At 42.3% G+C, this 26,451-nt stretch overlaps 2 protein-coding genes across 2 annotated transcripts; one reads left to right on the forward strand and one right to left on the reverse strand.

Moving 5' to 3' along the window:
* Positions 1-1,128: 1,128 nt before the first annotated feature.
* On the reverse strand, positions 1,129-6,754 carry GMNN (geminin DNA replication inhibitor). Its single transcript, XM_009907021.2, has 7 exons — positions 6,727-6,754; positions 6,196-6,259; positions 4,294-4,389; positions 3,827-3,959; positions 3,029-3,111; positions 2,842-2,952; positions 1,129-1,326 (listed from the first exon to the last, which is right to left on the reverse strand). Exons 1-7 carry the CDS (start codon positions 6,741-6,743, stop codon positions 1,129-1,131), a joined length of 702 nt encoding a protein of 233 aa, XP_009905323.2. The 5' UTR covers positions 6,744-6,754.
* Positions 6,755-18,410: 11,656 nt separating this feature from the next.
* C9H6orf62 (chromosome 9 C6orf62 homolog) lies at positions 18,411-24,954 on the forward strand. Its single transcript, XM_009907011.2, has 5 exons — positions 18,411-19,645; positions 21,339-21,515; positions 22,078-22,200; positions 23,017-23,151; positions 23,661-24,954. The coding sequence occupies exons 1-5, from the start codon at positions 19,517-19,519 to the stop codon at positions 23,784-23,786; spliced, it is 690 nt and encodes a 229-aa protein (XP_009905313.1). The 5' UTR covers positions 18,411-19,516; the 3' UTR covers positions 23,787-24,954.
* Positions 24,955-26,451: the final 1,497 nt, after the last annotated feature.

The following is a 26,451-nucleotide window of genomic DNA, read 5'->3' on the forward strand; positions in this document are numbered from 1 at the left end:
AACAGAAGATATCAAAGGAATCTAAGGGTGCCAATCTGACAGCTCCACGGGTGTGAAGACATACCCTGGAGCACTCATTTTGGCAAGACCTGACAGAACCACAAACTAGAAATCCCTGATTGCCTTTACCTCCTGAAGGCCATGCAGATTTAATCTCTTCACAAGATATTGCAGTGGCCACCATCTTTTAAAGCCTATCTTTGGAAGATTGTTACTTACAGAACAACTGCTGAGCTCATCCAAGACTGGAAAACCTGTACTCAAATTCTACCCACCTTCTACCTTGCTGCTTTCAACAGCAAGCATTTCCCACCCCACCCCTCCTCACATAGATGCCAGATAAGGTGCTAAAAGTTTTGAAGAGCACTTTTTACTCTGGTAAACTCCTCAGAACATCATTGTTTTGGTAATGAGGTGCCTTATTCTCTTAGTAAACACTAGAGCAGTAGTCTGAAAACAAAAATCCAAGTTTCCTTTCAGAAGAGCTCTGAAATGCAGGCTGCTTTGTCTCCATCTAACTTTCAGTTCATCTGCTATTAGGAACACCACCACCCATCTTTTGTTTGCAGGCCAATGAATGTACTTCTGAGTCTAACACTTTCTATTTAAGTTCTCATCTGTGTCTTGGAAAAAAACTCCTTTAAGACAGAGGCAAAAAGCATAAATCTAACTTACTATCCATCATCCTTGACCTTCTGAAGCCTCACTAATCACCCTGTTCTCCAGTACTTCACACATCTCAGGAGTTAACTACCCAAGCACTCCCTAGAAAAGCATGGAAACTCCTATCTACAGTAGTCACAACTGACTGAACAAGCCTAGAACCAGCTATTCCTCACTCTGCTTTGGGAAGGCAAGGATTTATTTATCAATTTTCACAAATCATGTGAGAGCAACTGATAAAAATACATACACAACACTGAAATACACAGTATTTCATTTTATACAAGCAACTAAGTGTAGCCTGTAGTAAGTTTTCTATACAGTATCCAGCTACTCCCACTGCTACATCATTCCAGTTAAAAACCAACATCTGTAATGCTTCTCCAAGCGTTTCTATACCTGAGAAGTTTTAGTATATCCTTTAAAGAAGAAGTCTGCAATTCAAAGCCACATACAGAAGCCTGCTTAAAGGTTGTCATTTCCCTCCTTTGAAGCAAGGTCTGGTATACTGTCCCTTAAGACACATGATACTTGTGATGGTCTTTCTTCAGAAATACTGTCTGCATCATCTCCACAGCTGAGCTCTTCATTTCCTTCTTTGGCTTCCTCTAGAGCCAGACTCTCCAGTGTCTCAAGATTGTCAGGTGCTTGCTTGGTTAGCCTCTAGAAAGAAACAGGAGACACCGAGCTTACTTTTTCCCTTTAATAGATAGTGAAATAAGACTATGCATATTCAATTAAGCAAACTAATGATCTCCATTTGGAAATGGTTATAATTAAAACATTCCTCAGTCACAAAAATCTTATACACTTGAGTTCAGCTCAAATTGCTAGCTCTAATTCACAGACCACATCATGTTAAGTATTCTTTAGGTTCTTAAGTAGAACAGGTTTTTATCTTTGACAACCAAAAAAAGGCAAACAGCTTTCCAAATGAAATATTACTACAGTATTCTAATTTTCAAAAGATTACTATACCAATTAAGTTTTACCAGAGATAATGAAGCTATATTAAGTCATTGAGCTCCCATGAGCTCAAAGACCCTAAGGTTTCTAGCACTTTATGACCAAATTAGAAGTTCCTCACCTGGCCTGATCTCAGGAAGAAAAACAGGACTGTTAGATGCTGGTTTTGAGGCTTCTGGCTGTTTGATGTATCACTTAAGGCTTATTAAAGCCTCAGAAGCGAGCAGCTTACATCTCAGTAAACTTAACTGTTGAGAAACTATAGAGAGGCTTCCACCTATGTTAGTTCTTTGTCCTTAAGTCATTTAATTTCTGCGTGTTTATCACACTCCTTGAATATGAAAATAAAATTCAAGTGTAGCAAATTCATGGAGGCTTTCAAGACTCGCCCAAATAACTGCACTAATTGAAAGTTAACCCAAAAGATGTCACTTCTTGAATAACCAAAGTGCTTGCAATAATCTTCCATTTTGTTTCCACCTCCCCAGTCTCATCACTATCAGTTTGCCAGGAACCCAGCTTCACATGCTGGTTGAGAGCGCATCTGTATGGTAACAACCTAACAGATAGCATCAAGGTGCCATGGCTATATATTTATCATCGCTTCAGAACCTGTTGCAGACAACCTCCTCCTCCTAGAGGAGTAATGGAATCAGTGATAAAACTATCTGCCCTCAAAGATTTCTTGAAGGAAGCTCTTTTTAAATTTACAAGTGTCTGAACCCTACAGACCTTAGTCCTTTCAGATCAGGACACTGGCAATCCCTCGGTGAAGCCTTGATTTAAAGGGCACAGATGCTGCCTTCTGCCTCATACTGCAGCACTGTCTGTCTAGTTCCTCAAAGAGCAGTTAACATAAGCCATTTAGCCAGCAGTCACACCCAACCCATTAAGCATTTCAACTTAAGTCATGTCAGAACAGTGGACATGAACACTGTCCTTGCTTTCTCTCTAGCATGCAAACCTGTTAAGAATAGGTTAAATCTCTCCTTCAGAAGACACTGATCTTAGTACTTTCTCATTATTCCTGTGGTTTCTAAGGTAAAAAACATCCCCTAGAAGGGGTTTATGCCACTGGATTAGATCAATCCCACAAGAAACAGGTCAGACAGTAAGAGGTGAGAGCACACAAAAACCCTGATTCATTAGAAATCTCTCTGCTGCTTTCTCACTTTTCAATTCTACAATGTTAACTAAAATTCCTTTAAGTACCTCAATCATGCTGGTCATATAATGCACATGTTCAGCAATGGACATCAGCTCCTCATTTTCTTCTTTTAGGCGGGCAATTTCACCATCTTTCTGTTCAATTTCTTTGTGCAGCTGAGTTCAAAGAACAAAATGTTAAAACGGGAAGATAATAAAACAGTGGTGAAGTTCATTATCTTTCACTAGCTACCTTTTCATTTTCTTGAAGTACTTCATACAGAGCCTTTCTCCTTTCTTCAGCCACTTCTTTCCAATACTGAGATGAAGGACTTCCTGAAGTAAGAAGCTACAGTAAGTCTGTGGTAAGACTGAATTCCTGAGATTGCCTTAAGTTACCTAACTTGGATACAAGTGTTCTATAAACTGTGGTAAGAACTATAGAGTGTTTTCCACAGCATTGGTTGTCAATTTACAATTAGAGACATAAGCTTATAGAAAACAGAGATCCCACACTGGATTAATGGGGCTATAGAGGCTGAGTCCTCAAGAAGCTGCCTCAGGCATGGCACCAGGCTTTGCAAGATGGTCACATCTGCAAGTGTCAGTCTTCATGCGTACTTTGTGGAAGAGAGAAGTCTTATTCCCAAGTCATGTTCTATATTGCACTGCATGCAATTTCTCAGCACCATTAAGCCCACTAGAGTAAATCAGGCTCTTTTCAACTTTTAGTCACTTGAAAGCTCATAACCAAGTCAAGTTACAGGACTTCTTAACACTACTGAACACAATGAATTTGTTAACTACTAGCTGAGAACCATTCTTAGACGTTAGATATCTAGATTGTAATTTCTATAGAGGGTAAGTATCATTAATTCCTGATGTGTATTAAAAAAGAAAAAAGCCCAAGACCCAACAAAAATTAAAGTAAAAGAAAAACAACAAAAACCCACAAAGCCCTTATCCAGAGCATAGGAATTATGTTTTGAGAGGTATGTTGTGCTCCCATTGAAATGAATGCAAGAAAAACACCTCAGGAATTACCATATACCTTTTATCATGAGATCTGCAGCTTGAACAGCATCATTCATAGTCTCATTTTCTTGCTCCTTGTCTATGGACACCTCAGCTTTATAAGACTTTGAGGTGAACTTACTGACTTTCCTTTTGACTGAAGATTTCTTCTGCACAAAATACAGGCAGGTTTTACTTCAGAGCAACACTGATTGATTTTTTTTTTAAAGCTTGTTAAGTCCCTCACTCAACTGCAAGTCTTTATAAACTTTCTTCACATTGCAGTTTTAGTTCACAGATACCTTCCTTGATACACACAAGTTCAACAGAAGAAAAGTCTCAAATGTTTTCCTGAAGTACTCAGAAATTGCTAGCTTTTAATACTTCATTACTAAAAATAAGCAGCTTTATTTTTCCAAATAAGCTGGTTTTCAGTTACAAGCCCAAAACCATTTCACAGAGCAGAGATAATTACACACCTACAGATTATCTTTTAATTCATACCTCATTACGTCTGCCAACCAGGCAACCTGCTGCTGAAGGCTGAATCATTTTAAGAGTCTGTCTTGTAGTACTGCATGTGGTGTCTGTGAGGTACTGCTGAAAAGACAAACACAGCTTCAGACAGTTGCCACTCTTCACATGAATTGAAACACAGGAATACCTCCCATTGAGGTAACCCATGGTTCATCTTTTCAAGGAGAAAAGACTTTACTCTAAGGTTCACATAAAGGGGATCTAATTATTTATAGCAGTAATTGCTACAAATGAAGCTATGCTCAGTCCCTGCTTCTCTGAAAACCCTTACTCTTCACAGAGGAACCTGAACAGATCCTACAGCATGAAAATCGGGTCTCACCAGCACAAGAACGTCACCAATTTCTTACTGCAAAAAATAGTCTGACATTTCAAGGCCAGTTACAGTATGGTGACACATGCAAACTTCAACTGAAGCTCCCTACATTGCATTTGGAAACAGCAGCATTAGACTTTGGGGGACAGAGGCAGAAGTGGTTGCAATTCCACGTTTGTGCGGTAAAGTCACACACATCCCTTGAGGCAGTACCTGTTTTTCTTAACTATGAACACACCCTCAAGTGGCGTTCCTTTAAATCGTTGTGTTGCTTCGATTATGAATTAAAATGGATCTAAAGCTTCCTCGCTTCGACCTGGACAGGCTATTGTTTTCATAAACAGCATGTTTATCACCTCTCCTGTCACACAAATACCCATTTCCTGTATTAAAGCTTTCTGACTGGGTTGGTTACACTGCCACCATGGGATAGCAAACAATGGCAGACAACCAAGCAAAGAATCGCCAGAACACAATGCCACACCATCGTGAGAAAGTTACCGAGTCACACCGCACTTCACAGGACAAGAGCTCGCCTTTCCCACGGTAGTTTCTGCCACCAATTATCCTACTGTTCACTAAAGGACAAACACTTAACTTCTGTGGGAACAAGAAATCACACCGTGGGTCAGACGCCGTTTGCTGCCATCGAAGGTTAGACTTAAGTATACTCTGCCAAAGAATTATTGAGTAGTACTTGAGTTAACCCATTGAATGCCCACGAAGTCACACCGAGGAACTGACACCCTGGAGTCACTCTAGGACAAGATTACCATGTGTGAATCAGATTCACCCATTTATTTCGGCGATTTTGGTAAATTCCGATCACTCTATAACTCATCACAGAAGGCCTTCTGTATGGTATTTGTATAATTCTGACTAAAGGGGCCTGCATTAAAAGGTTTAACAAGTGTCTAATAACAAGGCAGATAATAGATAAAGTCCAACCCAGATAAAAAGGTTAACTTATCAGACACCTCTCAATCTAAATCCTTTATGCATTTCCAACAATTCCAAGGCAACTAGAGTTCCCTTATAAACAGAACCGCCAGCATGAATACTTCAGTTAAAGCATGCTCAAGTATCACTCTCAGTAACTTCATGTCCATAAAGGGCAGAGCACAGCATCCATCCTGCACAATTCCTTGGCAGCCAGGATGATTCAATAATTGAACTGAGGCAAGCAGTAAACACCTCAAAGAAAAACAAACAAACAAAAGCCTCCCATGGAAAGACAGCAAGCTCAGTGTCAAAAAGTAAAAAGGAACTGGCTCAGCAGTAAGAAAGTCAGAGCACACGTGCTCCAGAAGGACAGAGCGTTCCCAAACCACACAAACAACGTCTGCCAGGTTACTCAAGCCAACAGGACACAAGCCAGGTGGAAGCACATTGCAAAAGATCCCTTTGTCTTCCCTCAGTATCACAGAGGGGAACCACTGGCCGGAAAGCAAACCTCAGAACAATGTAAACTGTGTACCAGACATACTCGACAAATCCCAATTTATTACCCTTCATCTGTTTCCATATTCTAACTTACACTGTAAAGCCTATACCTGCAAAGATCCTGACGATTTTTCTGTGTTCAGTTTCTGTTTCATTTTGGAATTCATAGGATCACTAAAAAAAAAAAAAAAAAAGAGCATTCGTTACATCAGTAACACCCAGATGCAACTCAAGTTCGGGGCCATTAACTACCGAGCATCACTTCAGTTAATAACAGCATTAAAAATCCAGGTGGTAAGCAGGGTCCGCACAGCCCCTTACGAGGTTCGTGCCCGAGGAGGGGCTGCGAAGGCAGAGTGCTGCGAAGCACCGCCTGTGGCTGGTGCTGGCACAGGAACCCTGCACAGACGCCACCACCGATCAGCCTTTCCACCTGGATGGGGAGCACGGGTGCCACAGGCGCACACCCAAGATGGCGGGGCAGCACCTCCCGCTCCCGCCAGCGGAGCCCGCAGCGCTCCTCCCCGCTTGCCGACGCCGCCAATGGGGAGCGACACAAGAACCCGCCAAGACACAAACGCGGTTATGAAAGGTCAGGGCCTCTTCCCCAACAGTACAAGCGAAATTGAGTGCCTCCCTACCGTTCCCCGAACGCCATCGCCCGCTCTCGCTCCCTCACCTGCAATCGCAGCTCTCAGGCAACCGCCGCAACAATCACCTCAGCAGGCGCTCTCCGCCGCCCGCCGTGCGGCTATAAGAAGCGCAGGGGGGCGGGATAGAAGTCACGTGAGCCGCCGGCCACGCTCCGAGCCAATGGTAGGCTGCGCTGCCCCAATCCCGCGGGCGGAGCCACGCCCCGCGCGCCTCTGGCCGGGGGGCTGAGGGCCGGGGGGCTGGGGGCCGGGAGGGGAGGGGTAGGGCGGGCCCGGCGCTTAGTTGCTGATTGGGGTTAAACCACAACAGGCACTTAAGAAAATGTCTTAAGGGGAATGTCATGGTCCAATGAAGGAAAGAAAGGCAGAAGACAGAAAATGATGAATTAGGAAATCTTTCAACAAGGATAAGGAAATAAAGCTGACCTCTCTTACATAAACTTGTTCAGTCTCCCACTGACCCATTTAAACTTTAATTGTCCACAACATCATTTGGCAAGTATTTCTAGAGCTCAAATAGACATTGGCTGAAGAACTCCCCTCTTAAACCTGACTCCTATAGCTTCATTTGATGTCCCCGGTCCTTATACTGGAAGAGATAACAAATAGTTGGTCCTCATCTAGGCCACTGCTAGACGCATTCCCCTTCAGTTCTTTCCCCTAAGTCTGCTTAGCCATCCTTTACATGAAAGCCGTTCCAACTTCCTGCTTTTTTGTGTGTGAACTGTATGCTATTTGATTTACCCTTTTAATAACTGCTGAACATTCTCATGGAAATGTCTCTCAAAACTCTGAATGAGATGATCAGCTCGAAGTCTGTTATTCAGTATGAATTTCATTGACTGCTGTATTTGCCAGTTACTCAATTCCATAATGCCATTCTGCAGTTTTTTGGTCACCTCTCTTCTGAATACCTTGAGTAGCATAGTGTCATTGGCAAGCTGTCACTTCAGCAAGCTGTCTTCTATCAAGAAACTGAAAATCACATGTGCAGAAATGTCTACCTAAATGTCTATGTTCTGTTACAATACTAAAATAAAGTTTGTGCTCTTCATTTCCTCAGTTTAGGAAAGATGCTGAGTTGCTGGAATGTGTCCAGAGAAGGGCAACAAAGCTGGGGAAGGGTTTGGAACACAAGCCCTCTGAGGAGAGGCTGAGGGAGCTGGGGTTGCTTATCCTGGAGAAGAGGAGGCTCAGGGGAGACCTTATTGCTGTCTACAACTACCTGAAGGGAGGTTGTAGCCAGCCGGGGGCTGGTCTCTTCTCCCAGGCAACCAGCACCAGAACAAGAAGACACAGTCACAAGCTGTGCCAGGGGAGGTTTAGGCTGGATGTTAGGAAGAAGTTCTTCACAGAAAGAGTGATTTGCCATTGGAATATGCTGCCCAAGGAGGTGGTGGAGTCACCATCACTGAAGGTGTTTAAGAAGAGACTGGATGGGGCACTTGGTGCCATGGTTTAGTTGATTAGATGGTGTTGGGTGATGGGTTGGACTCGATGATCTCAAAGGTCTTTTCCAACCTGGTTGATTCGATTCTATTCTGTTCTGTTCTATTCTATTCTATTCTGGTCTATTCTGGTCTATTCTAATTTTATTCTTACTGATTATAGAAGAAAATTTGAAATTTCCATGTTCCAAACCACTAGCAGATATGCCAAACTCTGGTTAAATAGACACATAAATCTTACGAGCATTTAATGTCCTCTCAGGAAGATCTGGATTCAGGTAACCTGGTGTCCCTGCCTATGGCAGGGGGGTTGGAACTAGGTGATCCTTGAGGTCCCTTCCAACCCTAACAATTCTATGATTCTATTTTTACATTTTATGTATTGTTACACAGCAGTATAAGTATGCAATAGAAAATACATTGTGCAAAGCATTTAAATTCTATGCATGCCTAGATACACATAAAAGGCAATGTGTTTTATGTCTGTGAGACACTGTTACAGTCTGAAACTCAAATTTAGTTGTAAACAGAATTTTCTTGAGGTTTCAGACAGTTCAAGAGGGGTGGAATCCTCAGAGTTTACATTATAATAACGATAAGTCCATCTAATTCAATTGGTCTGAAGAATAATAACAATAGGTAGGTTAAAATCATTCTATTGGAGTATTGAAAACCTTGTATCTTGCAGCAAAGTTTGTTCATGCTCTTGTTTTTGCCTGCTTGCTCTGGGCTGCTTGCCCTGCTTTGATTTTCAGGCCGTACTCCCTTTGACCTTGGGCTTTCTCTGTGGTACTTCTCGAAAGGTTGGGGGAGTGGGGGCGAGAGGGAGCGTGTGGTTTGTATAACTGTCTTGGGGCCCTTTGTCCCCAAGAAGGGACAAACAGCTGAACCAAATGTACCAGGGGATCCTGTGCTGTTGTTATGCTGTGTATATATGTGTAAATACATTCTGTATATGTTTATTGCCTTTTATACTGTTATATTCAGTTTCTTTTGTAAATGCAATTCCACTTTTACTTCCAAATTCTGAGTCTGGTCGATTTGCTCTCTGAGGCAGATTTACTGAAAGATAAATGGTGAGGGGAGGTAGAACACAAAATCTAATTCAACCCATAACATACACTTTTTGCAATACTAATGTTTTCAAGTGAAACTTTCTCAAATACTAGCTTTTTCAAAGTTCAGCTTTGATTCATAAAAACAGTTCTCAAGTACATCTGACAGCTCAGAAATGGAACAACTGCTTTTGGAAATGTTGATAATTGGAACAGACCAAAGCAATGGGAGATGGTTCTGATGTGAAAGTTCTGTTTGTTTTTTCTTCCAATTTGCTCCTTGCTGGAGGGCATGTGATCAGGAGGTCTATTACAAAGGTGCCACTCCTCCAATTCCTCCAGCTGAAGAACTTGTCCTATTATGAACCACCGTGTCGCAGAGTTCTCCTTCAGTTCTTTTTTTTTTCCAGTTTGAAAGTTTTATAGACAATCCCTTCACCATGTCAGAAGGACCGCTGAGAGCTTATTATCAGGAGCTTATTCGTGGTCTTAACTGTGGGAAACCAGTATAATTACATAAAAATCTAAAAGGGTGTCAGGTTACTTAATTGTAGTAATTCCTGGGGTTGTGGCTGAAGGTTACATTTAAATAGGGGTTATGGCATTTTTAGATGCAAAAATCTGTCAACCCACTGCTAGCAGAACATATATTTCTTCATACTGAGTGCAATATAATGCATTTCAGCTTATTTTTTTCATTAAAAAAACAAACCAAAACCCCTCTCTGTCTTAATCTTCATGGCTATTTGCACTACAGGTAAGCCTAAGCAAACACACCAAGGTTTCTCATAATGCTCAGCTAATTTGTTACTTGTGGCAGTGGAGCATGTGAACTTTTTAGAGCTTTAATATTAACTCCATTGCTACTGATAAGTGTTATCAGTTTTTATAGCAAATGTCAACTAAAAAAAAAATACTAAAAAGCTTCATGGAGGCCTTTACTTGCCTGGGAACATGGGAATACTTGGGAAGGCACTACCCAATCTCCAAGAACTCTGGGGTCCAGTCTTGCTTAGACACCTGCATGAGTAAACTTCCTAAGCATTAAACACAGTTTGGACTTGGCTACCTGAATCAAGTACTGGCAAAACAGTATTTCTACTTGCCACACACACTGTCCCTTTCTCTGCACAGATAATTACCCAGCTCTGGGGTGCTTAAGGACTTTTCATTTCTACCTGCATTGAGGGCAGGTAAATTACACTGTAATTTTATATTATTGTATAAAAATTATGTTATTGTCTAAATATTATAAATTTTTTCCTATTTATAAGTTCCACTGAGTGAGTCATTTGCCATTGGAATGTGCTGCCCAGGGAGGTGGTGGAGTCACCATCCCTGGAGGTGTTCAAGAGGGGGTTGGATGTGGCACTTGGTGCCATGGTTTAGTCATGAAGTCTGTGGTGACAGGTTGGACTTGATGATCTTTGAGGTCTCTTCCAACCTTGGTGAATCTGTGATTCTGTGATTTAATGCAAGCAACCACTGTAACTGTTTTAGACCAGAGACCGTCTGTGAGGAGAATCAAGGCATTCAGTACGGTGCTGTGCCTCTGAAGCGTGGTAAAATCTTAGTTCTACTCCGGACGCAAGCCCTGCAAAAGGCTCCGTGGGAGGAAGCCCCGAGGCTAGTTCTGGGCTCTCTGAGGCGATAAAGAGGAAACGTAGCTCTCAGGGTCCCTGGCTGGTGTTCTCTTGGCCGTTTAAGGGACAAAGCGACTCCCCGCAGTCCGCCGGATGCCACTAGGTGGCAGTGCGGCATCACGCCGCCTAATGTGTGCTGCAGACAAGTCGTTAATGACTTGTCTTTTCCCTAGGTGGATCAACACGGAAGGCCGCCTGCTAATGAAACTATCCGAAACAAGGATTCTATACACAGCACGACCCAGGTATAATTCATAATGCAAGCTGGGTTCTTTTTATGATGGCCGCTGCTGTTAATTAAATCCCAGAGTCTGCAATTTTCATGCATCAGAATAAAAGGTTGTCCTGTGCATAGCGATTCTTAGTGCGTTGGAGGTGAAAGGTTACAAGAAAAATCTACACGTCACCTTCTGAATTTTTCCCTAGTTAAACACTGTGTGAGTCACTAAGGCATCCCTTAAAATTTAGGTTTCAGCTACTTAAAAAAAAAAAAATCATTTATATAGTCCTTCAAGATTTAAAAATGACACATTCTCTATGAAGACTAGGAATTAATGAATCTAAAGCTACATTCAGTTGTGTATCTGGAATATTATTCACAGAGTGAACAAGTAAATTGTTTTAAAGGTTACTTATTCTTGCAAGCACCTGCTGAGCAAATGCACTGGAACGTGATTATCTTTGGTTTTGATAGATCAAACCAGTCTAACAAACACAAATGCTTTTGTACATCATTGCCTAAGAATCTAAGTTAAAGATGACACAGCACAGCAATGACAAGTCTTTTAAGCAACCAAAATACTTTGTCCAATGGAATTAGAACTGCAGGTTTATCTACAAAGTGCAGGTTTATCTACAAAGTGCAGGCAGGGATCCTTGTTTTAAATGCATATTTCAGACATTTTCAAAATAAATGCAAATTTTTAGAAACAGGATGTGCATTTTTTATACAAAACAAATGGCCACCAAACAAATCCTAACATACTCAGACAGGCAACTGATTGGGAGTAAATGTCTGGGGAAGCTATCATCTCAGTGAAGGTATTAAGAACCTTTAGTTACCTTTGACGTAGTAACTGCACATACTTAGCACTCCTAAATGAGTCAGGAAAACAAACTGGACAAGCAGAAAACAAAAGCACACAATCAAGTGTTCTTAAGTAAATGTTATATATATACCCACACATATGACAAACCAAGGCAGACAGTAAGAACAGTTCAGCCAAAGTTTAGGATCATTACCTCATGTGCCCAAGAATGGATGGCCCATTTTATGACCACAAACACTTTGAGTAGAAGGTAGGACATAAGGAAGCCATGAATGTTGTAGCAATTGCTGTGCAGTGGATATATAGCTGTCCACAGCATGATGCAAGGAATGTTTTGTGCATTAAACATTGCCCTTTCTCTACACAAAACATTCCTGTCATGTCTTGGAAACCAATGTTTTCTCTAAAGGCAGAAAAGAATGAATCACAGTACATTCTGAAGTATATGAAAGAGTTTTAATTGCCACCTAATTTGTCTTTTTCTAATTTAGAAAGAATACTAATTTATTTCTGTCTGATGCATAAACATTTGACACTGAATTAATCATAGTTCTGTTTCTGAAGCAAGCAGCTTCATGGCTGATACCACTTCTAGCATACACAGACAGCACAGCATGCATGGAAAGTATAAACAGAAAGGTAGCAGAATCCATCTCATCTCTTCCTATGTCTGTAACATACATATTAATTTGCTACAATCTGCTAAAAACTAACAATTTTAAAGTAATTATTAAGCTGAAAATTAAGAGCAGGTGTATTAGGGTACACTTTTACCCATATACTTATGAGTAAAACAGTTGATTCTGGAAACAGGAGTTAGACTCTGAAATCATATACATTTGGGGGAAAAATACCCCAACCCAACAAGGTGTTTCCATAATGTTATCAATCCTTTTTTATTTACAGAAAACCCCTACAATTTATTATTCAACTCAAATGTGAAAACCAAAAAACCCCAAACAACTGACAGTGCTTAATTGCACTGAAAACAGCAAAGAAACAGCAAAATGCTGAATGGAAAAGGCAAGTTTTTCAAAGCAGAAAAGGAAAAAATACACAATCAGCCAGACATTCCAAACTTGCAGTGCTTCTCAAAAGTACATTACTCAAACACTTCCTTCCACAAGGAATGTATTCTTGTGACAAGCTCTTTCCTACCTTCACATAGGCTATTATTGCCTGTGCCACCTGATTCTGTATTTCTCCGGGATGAAAGCTAAGCAGTGTCACCCCCCACTGCACAGACTGAAGGCTCTCTGGCTGTGGATGCATTTGATTCCTCAAGGAATCAAAGTCCTCCTTAGTCTGAGTGGAAGAAAGACTAAAGGCTTACCTTAACCAAGCAGAAGCTGACCTACTCTACTGACTGTTTTCCTAAGTCTGCACTTAATATGAAGAAGAAACAACATTTTTGCAGTACTAATGGGACTGAAGCCAGAAAAAAGAACTATTTATTTTGTATATACTGCCACAACCTACTTGGCAGGTTTATTTTATATGCTATATTCATATAAAGCTTACATTGTTTTAAACTAGACAAGAGACAGTCTGTCATTAGACCAAGTGTTAAAATTGCAAAACACACACCAGCTTTGAGGCACGCAAGCCTCTCTTATAAATTATACAAAGTTGCATAACCAGTGAGAAGCACAACAATAATATATAGTTATCTCATCAAGGGAATTATGGGACAACAGCATATAAATGTTTATTTTGCTATGTCTTAACTCTCCATTCAGTAAGAGATACTACTCAATACATATCTAAGATGCTAGTATTTTTCTGATATGAGCTTCATCATTGTGCATGATGGAGGAAAAGAAGCACAACTGTATAAATGTCATTGCAGACTCTGCTATTACTCAGTGCAGGTATTTCTGTACATATATGTATAATAAACATACATCAGGTGGTTGATGTTCTCATTAGTGTAAATGTTGTCAGGATATCTTTACCAAGCAGAAAAGAAGAAGAAAGTCTTCCCTCAGTTTGATAAGGGAGGTTGTTGTCTATATAAGGAGGAGCAGCAACCTATGCACAAGGAACCTGGAGTGATTTCAGTTCCCAGTTCCCTTCTGAAGTGTTGTGCAAGGATTTGAGCAGCCTGAGTTTGCAGAAGACAGCTGGCGGCTGCTTAACATGTAATACTCTACTCGGTCTACCATTTCCTCTAAGTATAGATATATATTTCCTCTAAATATAGATACATATTTCCTCTGAGTATAGATGTAAAGTCTATATATTTCTCTCCTCATAGCTCTTCTAAAAAGTCCTCCAGAAAAAAAAAACAACAAAACAAAACCAACACAACTCTTCTTGTGCCAGAACTATGTACTACAAAATGTTTTGGATGTGTTCCTCAACCTGGAGCTGGACAACTGTCCGGTCCCTTGTGACAAAGGGCGGTAGCTGTAGCTGCATCCCAGCACTTGAGCGTGCAGCTGGAGTTACTGGGCTGGAAGAAAACTCATTTCTTTCTCCTCTGCAGGCAGGCAAGCTGCCAGTTCTCTTGGAAGGCCTTCTGTGCCTGGGCAATCCCTGCATCAAGCAGTGTTGCTGTGCTGGGCCTTCTTTGCATCAGCTGTGCCAGCACAAAGAGGGTCACAGGCCAAGTATGAGTCATGGCTTAAAATAGCAGTGGGCACAAGACAGAATTTCAGACTGCGGCACAAAATGCCATACAGGGCAGCACGACAAATAAAACCGCTTCAACTGAAAAAGTGGCAATCTAAACACAGCTCTTGTTAAAAACCTTTGGCGATCTGAAATAGTCCCAGCAGTGTAGAGCTAATGTAGTGCTTGTATTTCGATGCTTTGGTTTTTTTACCTCCAAATACAGGGTTGTTTTCAATAGGCATTATCACTAGGAGTGAACAGCAGTCTTTAAGGGGGTAAAAATTACCTGGTTCTGCTTCGTTTCTGTTCAAACAACAGAAGAATGTTCTGTGTAATGCCTGTGACAGGAAAAGCAAGATGGAGTTGTTTGCAAAATGGATTCATTCACCTGGTGTGCAACAGGCAGCATACACACAGAGCCCGATACTGATTTATTAACAAAGTTGTGCGAGTTTGGATGCTATGTGGTTGCCCACAAAGCAAGCACAACTCCCAGAAATTTCTTGTGTATTATATTTCTTACCAACAAACTACAGTTTAAGCACAACCTCCTGTAAACTCAGTATCTACAAAACAGTGCAGGCTCTGAGAGGGGTGGTCTTGTAGGTAAGGAGCTACTCAGCTCAAGTGGGTGTGTGTTTTAGTATTATATGTTAACGAGAAAAGTTCACTCATTAGGAATCTAAGTTGCAACAGTTTTATGTCTTGACAGTTTGCTGAGAAGTTTCTTCTGTTGACAATTTTTTGTTTCTTTAGGTCTTAATGTCCTTGGTGTCTTCTAACAGACTTGTTTTACTTTGATGGGAATTTCCAGCACAGGCTGGAAGGCATCATCAGTGTGCCAGCTACTCTTCAAGGATATGATTGCTAGCAAGGCATGATTGTTTATTCAAAGTGAACAGCTTTATACCATAAAGCCCCTGATCAATGGTCCTCTCTGGCAGATCAATGCACTATATTTAACACTAACTTACACCTAGGCATTTTCTCAGTTTCACTTGGGTGTTTGCATTAGAAGGCCTGACCAATGCTGGGCAAAGACAATGAGGTCTGTGAAAGGGCAGATACCCACAAGACAGGCAGGAGGAAGGTCAACAAGTCCAAGGGAAAGCCTATAAAGGAAAAGTGTGTTGAATGGAAATAACTAACATGAATCTGAGGAGAGAACAAGAGAAACCAGAGGAGACAAGTAAGAGCAGATACCAGGGATAAAAAACACTCAGAAATCTGCCAGAGTTTATCGGAGAGTGCCATCACCATTCTGCATGGGCTTTGAAACACAATCAAATGAGACAGATAATGCCTGCACTTGTTTTCCACTCCTAATCTTTTTAACATTGTAGCTGTTTTGGTGAGTCACAGGCATCAGCTTCCAGAGAGAGGGTAGGAGAGATGCCTTTACCCAATCTGGAAGCCTGCATTTTGCTGTAGGACAAACCATCCAGTCATCAGCCCCTTAGCTCTGGTGTAGCGGAGGGCAAAGGTTTTAGAAGCACCTCCAGTCAGGGTAATTCTGGATGGCAAAGCTTTGCCTGACACTCTTGAAGCAAGACATGAAGGTTGGGCCCAACCAGGCCTAGGCCTAGTGCTGAAGATGATTCTTTCTACTCACCTGGGTCTTTTGGGTATAAAGATCCCAGGTCAAAGTACACTATGTCCTCACTTTGCTGCCGTTGTAGGGTAAGTGAAAAGAGGGTGGCATAAGCCTTCCTTTGTAATATGGAAATAAAAAGTCTTACTTTTCCCCAAGGATTAGATTTGCATTGCTGGAACAGCAATTTATAAAAATTAGCCAACCTCCTCAGGAGGCATTCTGAACACCATGAAGGAGCATACCCTGTCATGGGGGCCATGTGCTGAGGAGTGGCTGAGGGAACTAGGGCTGTTTAGCCTAGACAAAAAGCAGCTGAGAGGAGACCTTATGACTGTTGACAACCTCAGATTGCGAAAGGAGTCATTGAGATAGATTAGGAAAAATTTCTTCACCAAAAGGGTTTGCAAGTACTGGCACAGGCTGCCCAGGGAACTGGTTGAGTCACCATCCCTAGGGGTATTTAAAGACGTGTAGGTATGGTGTGGAGGGACTTGTTTTAGTGGTGTCTTGTGGGTGTTGAAGTGTGTTTCCCTGCCTAAACAAATTTATGATCAGCACTAGAAAGGGACCGTAGCAATATAGTATTTTAGTAAATGTTGTGACTTTTGTGTATGAGGTAAACTTAAGAGTTTTCCTCACATACGCACTGTTGGCTGAAGACAAACCCCAGCGAACTAAAGCAAATGCGCACTGCAGGATTTAAACGCTCTTATTGCCCGGTAGTTTCACGACGCTGAACACTAAAACAAGGTTAAATACCACCTCCGTACACCCCGGCAGGGGACAGGGCGACTGAGTTTGGGCGTGTTTGCGGAGGAGACAGGAATGGTGGAAAGCAGCCGCCCTCGGCAAATGCCACCTCAAGCTGGGTAGGGTGGGGCGGAGAGTGGGCACGGGCGACAACGACGACTCGTTCCCTTCGACCCCCTTGACCGCGCGGCCCTGCCCCCTCCCTGCTGAGAACTGCGTTGAGCAACTCCATCCGGGTCCTTGTCCCGCGGGCTGCGCCCCACTCGGCATCACGCGGGGCACGGAGCGGTGACACCAGCCGTCAGGGTGAGGGGGAGAAGGAGCAGCGAAATGCGACCCAGATTCTTGCTGCGCTGTCTGCTCGCACATGCTCTGCCTTTGGTTTACGCTTCTCTCTGTTTTCCCGAACAGGAGTGTCTGCAGCTAGCAAGGCTACCGCCGAGCCTTACTGCCCGGAGTACAAGATTCTGTCTTCCCCCGGGGATCCGAGAGCTTGGTACTCGCCGGCAGAACGAGGTTGCGCAGCGCGGGCAGGGTGGTGCCTGTGTGACTCAGGCGCTGCCATTTTGGGCGGTCGGTCCTGCCGCGCAGCTTGTCTCAGCGCTCGCTCCCGTGCCGAGGCACAGGCGCAGACCGACGCGCTCCCGCTCGTTCCTGCCCGCTCCTGCCGTCGCCTTCGAAAGCCGTCCAGGGGCCGCCTGGACGAAAAGAGCGTCTGCCCAGTTATTTCATCCTTCTCCCGGCCGTCCCCGCCCTTCGCTGCCGCTCCGGGATCTCTTATGCCCGTCGCCTTCCGTAGGATCCACTAGCGCAGGGACCGCCGCCGTCTCCTTCTCCTTACGCTGCTGCCACCGCCGTCGCCTCTTCCTCCTTCTCCTCTTCCTCTCTCCGCCACCATTTCCCCACTCCCCGGTACCGGGGCGCTGAGTTAGACTATGGGGACCAGGTTGGGGCTAAGCAGCGGCAGAGCGGGCGGCCCGGTTACCGTGTCCACTGCAGCAGGGATGGGGGGGCTCCGCGGCTTCGTGGCTTTATCTTGACATGGCTCCTCTCCGTGCTGCTAGCAGCGCCGCCGCCTCCACTGCTCCTCCTGCGCCCGCCGGCTGCGGGTAGCGAGCGGGCCACGGTCTCGGTCTCTCGTCTGAGTCTCTCTTGCTTAAGTTGGGGGGGGAAGTTTTGGGAGGGGGTTCCTTTTTTAGTTTTTGTTTTTCTTTCTTTCTTGCCTTTTGTCAGGAGGGGGGAATACTTCTTCCCCTCTTCCTAACCTGGTCCGACGAATTTGCTAACCTAAAAACTTTTAATCCCGACTAATCAAACGCCTGGGGGGGAAAAATGTCTGGAGAGAGGAAGAAAATAACCTGATGATTGGGGACTTGCTTTTGGGGGGGGAGGGTGTTGTAGAGGTTTAAAATTGCAACCTAGACGTGCAAGTTAAACCTCGCGAAAATTTTGACACCAAAAACCTGTTTTGCGGGTAAAAGCGGAAGCAAAACTCCATGCTTTCCAAGTCGTGACCATGAAGTGAGAGGGGAGACACCGTTCTACTGTGGGTGTCCCGCTGCCCTTGGCACAGGCCGCCCGCTGCAGCCTTTGCCGTCTTGTGTAGAGAGGCCTGAGGAGAAGCGAATAGCATTGGCCATGCACAGCCTCGGCTAACCGTGATCGCTGTGGAGCGCAGCAGAGAGAGAAAGATTCCCCGGGGGATCAGCAGCCCAGGGAGCGTGTGAGGTGTTGGGGGATGTAGGGCTCTCCCACTGGTTTGGGGCGCCGATTGGGATTTTGGTCTCTAGGTGAGCTAATACTGTCCCTTGAACCCCTGCCTGCCCCTCGTCTATGGCCATCATGGTCCCTCTTCTCTTTGGCAGCAGTAGCCTCGGAGCAGTGATGTGCCTGATGATGAGCAGGATGAAGTTAGAAATGACTCCGCTGTTTTTTCTCTTTGCTCCCCTGCAAACCAGCACTGTGTTGTCTGTAGTTGATTTTGTTGTTGTTAGCAGAGAAATGTCATACCTGCCAGGATGTGCACTCCTCCTTTGCACTCTTTTCTCTGCTCTCCACCAAGTGTAATAATCCTAAAGGGGAAAAAAAAAAAAAGAGGCAACATAGCAATAGTGGAAAGCTGAGAATAATAATCAGTAGAGTCATGAATCTGGCTGGGGTAAAACGCAGTTTGTAATTTCAGCTTCTTTTTTTTTGTAAGCAGAGCAAAAGTACCCCCCCATGGATTGGGCTTGTGCCAGTTGCTTTTTATTGTACACATAAATTGTGATAAGATTTGTTGGGCTTTTTTTGGTTTCTTTTTCACTCTTACCCACTTATTCCTGCGGCTAAACTGTTCAAATTTTGCCTTCAAAATTCTTAGGGTTTTTTTTCTTTGGTTTATTGTAAAACTTGTCCAGCCATGGCTGAACAACTACTTAGTTGGTTTCTTGACCCCTCCGATACGACATTCTCGTAAAACACTGCCTGAGGTGCGGTTTTGGGTTACATTAGCGTTTTATCTGTTCAGTCGTATTTAGCAGGAATAAAACGACTTGTTTCTGTTGTACTTGAGTCTTAACGAGAAAAGGTGCCCATAGTTTAGTGACAGTTCCAAAGGCTTTAGTACCACCTGTATTACAAAATGGGGGACCCAAACTCCCGGAAGAAACAAGCTATGAACAGACTTCGTGCTCAGCTTAGAAAGAAAAAAGAATCTTTAGCTGACCAGTTTGACTTCAAGATGTACATTGCCTTTGTGTTCAAAGACAAGGTAACTTGGTTTTAATGTTTCTCACTGTGCTGTCTGTTGCAGTGCGTGTTAACTATGCTGTGCAAAGCCTGTTTGCATGTTGTGGTTTATCCTCATTAAGCTTCCATTGACTGGTAAACTTTCTTTAAATTGCTAATTGCTATAACATTTACTTAATTCATGTTTGTCGTTTTGGCTTTGTGTGTGTGTATGGTTGTGTGGTGCGGAGGGTGCCAGTGCCTCATTAAATGATTACTCGGTAACTTCTGCATTGTAAATACTTTTTTTTCGAAGTTAATACTGCAACTTGTTAAGCCTGATTGGGGTCTGAATTGTGCAGTTGTTGGCTGGGAACAGTTGAGTTGAAAAAGGGAGAACCTGGCTGGAGCGATTGCTGAAGTTACTGTGTTTATCTGGTTAAGCAGAAGGAAAGACCTGGCAGTTGAAAAGTTGCAAAAGGCAATGTTAAAGCGGCCCAAGCACGGGGGCATGTGTGAAACTGCTGCTACCATCTTGAGAGGGAGCAAAAAGAGGAAGTGAAGTTAGAAGCATATGTCAACAGAGTACACAGTGGAGGAAATGCATGGTGATGAGCACTGACACTGTTTAATTCCCTCAAATGCATAGTTTCTGTGTTTGCTGCAGTAGTGAAGTCTTTTTGAACAAAGACTGATCTTTGAGCTTACTCTAACTTAAAAGTTTCCTTAAAATTCCAAAGTTCAACGTGTTCATCAGTTCTGGTGCAAACAGATGTTTAGTGGGATGTAATGTCTTGGCACTGTCTCACAGTAATAAAGAGAAGCACGAATGTTTAAGCACTGGTAACAATCAGATTTTCCTTTAATGGTTTTAGTGGGAGCATTCAAACTGCTTTGTTTGCTTTGTAGAAATTCATTGCAAAGGCTTCTTTCAGTTCTTACAAAACTTGCTTATCACAGTGAACTGAAGATGTCCATCCAGGACTGGTTTGCTTAAACTGGGGATTTAGCTCAGCCTCGCTTGGTCAGCAGATAGTTGCTTGTCATGTATGTTCTGGGGGTTCATGAAGTTCTCAAATAGGTCAAGATTTCTTGGGAGCTGTAAGAAAACTGCTAGAAGCAGACGTACAACTTTTAAGTAGTTTTACATACAGCAAAAACAGTCTTACAAATTCCTCGGTGTTTTGGCCTCGCAGGAGAGATACTGAGCTGTAGGGAGTGCAAAAGTTATGTAGCAAATTAAAGTAACCAGGAGGTTGAGTTGTAGGTAACTTCAGACTGGATCTTTATCACCCACCATTGACAGACATGGCATTGAAAGACCTTTCACTTCTGATACAAGACAAACTTTAAAGTATTGCAGAGTGGGGAAAAAAGTCACTCTATTTGCAAGGTTAAACTTGCAGAAGGCTCTCGGGTCAGTGCAGCGTCAGGTGTTCTATGTGATAAAAGGGCAGTCTTGTTAATGCTTAGGTACAGCTTTAGTGTTTGCAAGATTGGCATGCAAAAGTCTGGATCTTTGGAGACCACAAAAGCCTGTAGAAGTTGTTTGGCTGATGGCTTAATTTATAAAGTCTTTCATGTGAATTGTAGTGTGGTTTGTCACCCGACTTGTGCTGTGTGGATTTTATAGGTAAATGCTAATAGAGAATCCCAGATTCTAAAACTATTACCTGCAATTGCCTGGGAAGGATTTTAATCTGAATGTAACCTGTGCTGCTTTTTTATTTGTTTAGAAGAAGAAGTCAGCGCTTTTTGAAGTGTCTGAGGTGATACCAGTCATGACCAATAATTACGAAGAAAATATCCTGAAGGGCGTGCGGGATTCCAGCTATTCTTTGGAAAGTTCCTTAGAGCTTCTGCAGAAGGATGTGGTACAGCTCCACGCACCCCGCTACCAGTCTATGCGCAGGGTAAAGCTCCTCTTTACAGTTGCTGAACTCTGGTGCTTTCCTTTGTGAAGCTTAAGACCTTAGTGTTGTATTTTTTCCAACTCTTCTGGTTCATGAGGGTCCTGAGGGCATGTGTTGGAGGTCCGGTCTGAAGGGTAACAGCATATGTATTCTGAAATTCCATTTAGATATGTAGTGCTCCAGCTTTACTTCTCATCAATCTTTCAAACATGCTTTGGAAATGATACTATCTTGCCATCCTTATCCTTCAGTAGGCATGTGTTAATTATTGCAGCAGCTCTTGCTGTACAGCTAAGTGATTTTACTTCAGGAAGGTTGGGAGATAATGGTTTGTTACTGCTGCTTTTTGAAGTTGAGGTGTTTATTAACTGGATACTGATACTAAAACTCAGTGTAAGGAAAGAAAGTCTTCAGTTGTGCTCTGCATAATACCAATGGAGACTTGCACAAAAAGGGTAATAAGTACCACCTTTAAATTACGTGCCTGTATAGATAAGTTGATTATCTATCTGAGTCTTTGACTGAAGGAGGGAATCTAAGTACAGGACTTCATTACTTGCAGGATGTGATTGGCTGTACGCAGGAGATGGACTTCATTCTTTGGCCTCGCAATGATATTGAGAAGATAGTCTGTCTCCTGTTCTCTCGGTGGAAGGGATCTGATGAACCCTTTAGGCCTGTTCAGGTATTTGGGTTTGTTTTCTAACTTCAGTAAGTAGCGTGCACTGGAAGGGAGGGTAAGTGTTACTGCTTTTTAACCAATGATTTGATAAGGTATGTGACTTCTTTGGATGTTAGAGATTATACTGTCTGGTTTTAGTTAGAGCAGTTCAGTGTTTTGAATGACAAATTCTGCTTCATGTGTTCATGCACTGTTACAATAACAATTGTCTGAAGGACTCACGTATAAAATACATATGTTAATGTTTGTTGGAGTAGAATAGATGTGGCTCTGAGTTGACTTTGTCTAAATATGATGGTGCTATTAAGGCTTTGCCAGTATCCCGAGTTGCTGTACTTTGTTAGGTGAGTCTGAGATGGATGGAAATTTTGCATTATAGTTTTACCTTGAAGTAAATTTCAAGCAGTTTAGATTCTTTTTTTTCAGTAACCAGCTTTACCTGTTTACATGCAGATTTTTGGACAGTGTTACGTGCTTTCTGTGCTGGTTCTGCAGTAATGGGAAGAAATGTGCTGTGTTGTTAATGGATGGGGATATTTTGGCACAGCAAGCTAAATCTGGTTTTATATATGCGTTTAAGTTGTACCTTTGAATTGTTAATACATCATTGCAATGACTAATGGCAGTGTGGGCAGAATAAAACTGGGGAGCTCTTTCGAATTGTGCCAAGACTGAAGTGTGGTGGTGTGGTCCCCAGTTTCTGCTTTTCACTGTGAGGAAAGGGAAAAAAGAGGTTGTAAAGCCCTGTACTGAAGGAAATGAATTGGTTAAATACGAGGTTTGGCTTACTATTTTACTTCCCCCTCTCATGCAATGCAGGCCAAGTTTGAATTTCATCATGGTGACTATGAAAAACAGTTTCTGCATGTTCTGAGCCGAAAGGACAAGACTGGAATTGTTGTCAACAACCCTAACCAGTCAGTGTTTCTCTTCATTGACAGACAGCACTTGCAGGTAAGATGATTTCATCCACCATTTTAACAAGTGCACAGTAATTGTAAGATGCTTTGCCTTAGCAATTTTAGTGCAAGGTACTCAAGTAGAAAAATTGTGTCCCTTCATGCTTGCATTTCAGCAGTTCAGAGGAACTGTGTGCTGTAAATAAGATTCATACATGCAAAAAGTAGCTGTGGGTCACAGATCTCTTTACACAAAAAAGTTTCTTGTATTAATAAGTTCTAAAATAGACTTAACAGTGTTTTGAAGAAAGTACAACATAGACTTAATGTGGATGGTACTACAGAAACTATGCCAGTGAAGAATGACAGAAAAGTGAAAATACATCAGGCATAAGAGGTCACAGAATTGTTTTGAGTTCAGGCTGTCTGTATGAAGGCTTTTAAATGTTCCTTCACTACCAGCAGCAAGCTAATAGTTGGATTGGATTAGCTGAAGGTCTGCATATTAGGCTTGAGTTAACCTTCACCTTTAATGGCTTTTCTTTGGGTTTGCTTTGCCTTTAGACTCCAAAAAACAAAGCTACAATCTTCAAGTTATGCAGCATCTGCCTGTACCTGCCACAGGAGCAGCTCACTCACTGGACGGTTGGTACCATAGAGGATCACCTCTGTCCTTACATGCCAGAGTAAGGTACTGGCCAGCAAAATGGGGAAGATCACAGAATGCAGCAGTGGATTTTCACTTTCCTCACCACTTTATTCTTTCAGAAGTTAGAAGAAAACGGACTCATGTTCAGAACACTATACATTGTGAAACTTGATCATCCTGGATTTTTTTTTTTATCATTTATATCTCAGAACTTTACAATTTTTTTTTTAGATGTTTTCTGCATGGACCTTGTGAAAGAGAAGATGCTCTGCACACCTCTGTACTGCATCAGCATCTTACTAAAATGTGAAATGAAGGGACTGTACACTGAAACAAATGTATCAGAAAGCACAAGGTGATCATTTTTGGTGGTGTTCCCATTTGTGCTGGTCATGCCCCCTAACACCTGTAATGTTAACCATCAGTATTTGGAGGGTGAGAAGTGAATGTAACGGGTATAAAAGCCTTACAGCTTTGCTGTTAATGATTGTATCAGAGCACTATCACTCTTTTTAATGATCAGGAAAGTGGCTATTATGATAGGAAGTAAATGTGGGAAAGAAATCTTTCTTTAAAGAAAAAAAGCATCTCATTAAATGTGCTGGCATTTTTTTGCCTGTGTTTATTTTGCTGGGCCATGTCTAGGTTTACTGGCACTTTTGTTTTGGATCTCTTTCCCCAAGTTGCTGTATAACTGTATGAAAGTATTCTTTTGAGTTGGATGCATTTATGCAGATCAGGCAGACCTGGAGTCTGAAGTTGCTAAAGCAGCTAAAAAATAAAGTAAAATAATAGCTGCAGAAAATGTTGGCAGAGGATTATTTTTTTTTCTTGAGAGTTGAGACTTGTAAACTTGCAGGTGAACTGTGCAGGAAATACTGGTTTCTAAAACATTTCTTATGGAAAACCCATTGAGGTTTGTTTTTTCTTTGAAACAGACATTATAAAACAATGTAAAATAGTGTTTGGAGTGTCAAAAGTTGGTTCTGACAGAACATTTTAAGATTGTGCAATGATAAAAGGAAGACTACTGTATAGTTTTGATGACAAAGAAGGCTCTGCTTAAGGGTTGAGCACTTTTTACTGGAGTAAAACTGCATAAGCCTGCTCCCTTTGGATAAAACTAGTGCTTACCTGTTTAAAACTTGTATTTAGCTTTTGTTTGGAATTGGAAAAAATTGGGACTTAAATAAATTAGGTGAAAGATGACTGGTTTTATTTCTGGAAGCCTTGGGAATTCCAGTACTATCTTGCATTTTGACTGCCACCCATTGCAAACAGAAAATGTATACACTGTAAAATGTGATTAACAGATAAGTGGCAGAGGTGGTGTTAGCTACTTTTCAAAACATTGCCTACGTATGTGTCAGAAGCAATGGAGTTTCTAGCCTACTCTTGCATTGGTACGTGGGTATTTTTAGTGCTCAGCTGTAGAGTCTTACAGGTTACACTGGAGTATCCTAGAAAAATCACTTGAAAGCTGAAACATCTCATTAATAAATGCCCTAAAGTTACAACAAAGTATCTTAAATGCTGCTTTGCAGAATGCTTTTAGACTATATTAGATAGCACCGTACCTGCTAATAGCACTTAAGATGTCATAGCTTTAAGTACCCCTTCTTTGAATGGACTGAGTGTCACAAAAGCTCTAAACCATGAGAATAGGGTCTCAAATATTCAGGTTTCATGAGTTTGGATTTTGCTTCCTAAATAGAATCTCTTTGTCTCTAAACTTGTCATTTTGGATGTAATCTCACAGCAGTGAGAACAGGGCCAGGGTTAATCTGGGTTAGCAAAGCAAAGGACAGCTCTTCACTAGGAATTTTGGCAGTCTATTCCAGTGCTCCATCACCCTCAGAGTCTTTCCTTATGATTAAGTGAAACTTCTGTGACTAAAACAAAAAATTTCCACAAAAGGTATTCTAGAATAACCACCACTCAGGACAGCATGTGCCTCAAACACCCATGCTAAACTTTTCCCTTTTGTAAAACACTGTTAAAACCCTTCCTCTCACTACTTCATTCCAGAGAGATGTTCCAGCATCTGCAGGCTTCTACACCCTCTGAATTTGCTGCTTCAACAAATGCAACATTAGAAAGGGGAGCAGCTCTTTCAGGCTAATAAAGTAGTGATTGAGTAACACATCACATCTCTCTGTTTAGTGGATGGAAACCTAGTAAATCTTGCTTTTAACAACTGTCATGCCAGTGGCTGGAACCTTAAATGAAGCCTGGAACAGTCCATTAGAATGATCTCACACTTAAGGAGCAAAACACCCTTAAGCAACTGTTCCCTCTGTTCAGCCTCCAGAGATGGGGGCTGAACATGAGGTGGTGTTCATTAACTGCAAGTAACCCCATGAGTCAGCACATGATAAGTGCAAGAAAGTGCAGCATTCTCCCAGCAGCAAACCAGAAATGGGCAGGGAAGGACTCCCAGCTTGTGATCTCTGCTGGAGTATGTACAAGGAGGGGGAGTTTATCAGGGAGGATGTGGAGTCTCTTTTGGAAACTCAAACGCTTGGACGCTTCCCTGTGCAACCTGATTTAGGTGAACCTACTTTAGCAGGGGGCTGGACTAGATCTCCAGAGGTCACTTCCAACCCCTACCATTCTGTGATCTTTATAAACCACTTTCCCAAACTGTAAGCCAATGCTGTTGTCACTTGGTATCATTAGCATGTAAAAAGGACATTTCTGTGTGTA

This window comes from Dryobates pubescens, chromosome 9 (assembly GCF_014839835.1).
Source record: "Dryobates pubescens isolate bDryPub1 chromosome 9, bDryPub1.pri, whole genome shotgun sequence".
Classification (NCBI taxonomy): Eukaryota; Metazoa; Chordata; class Aves; order Piciformes; family Picidae; genus Dryobates; species Dryobates pubescens.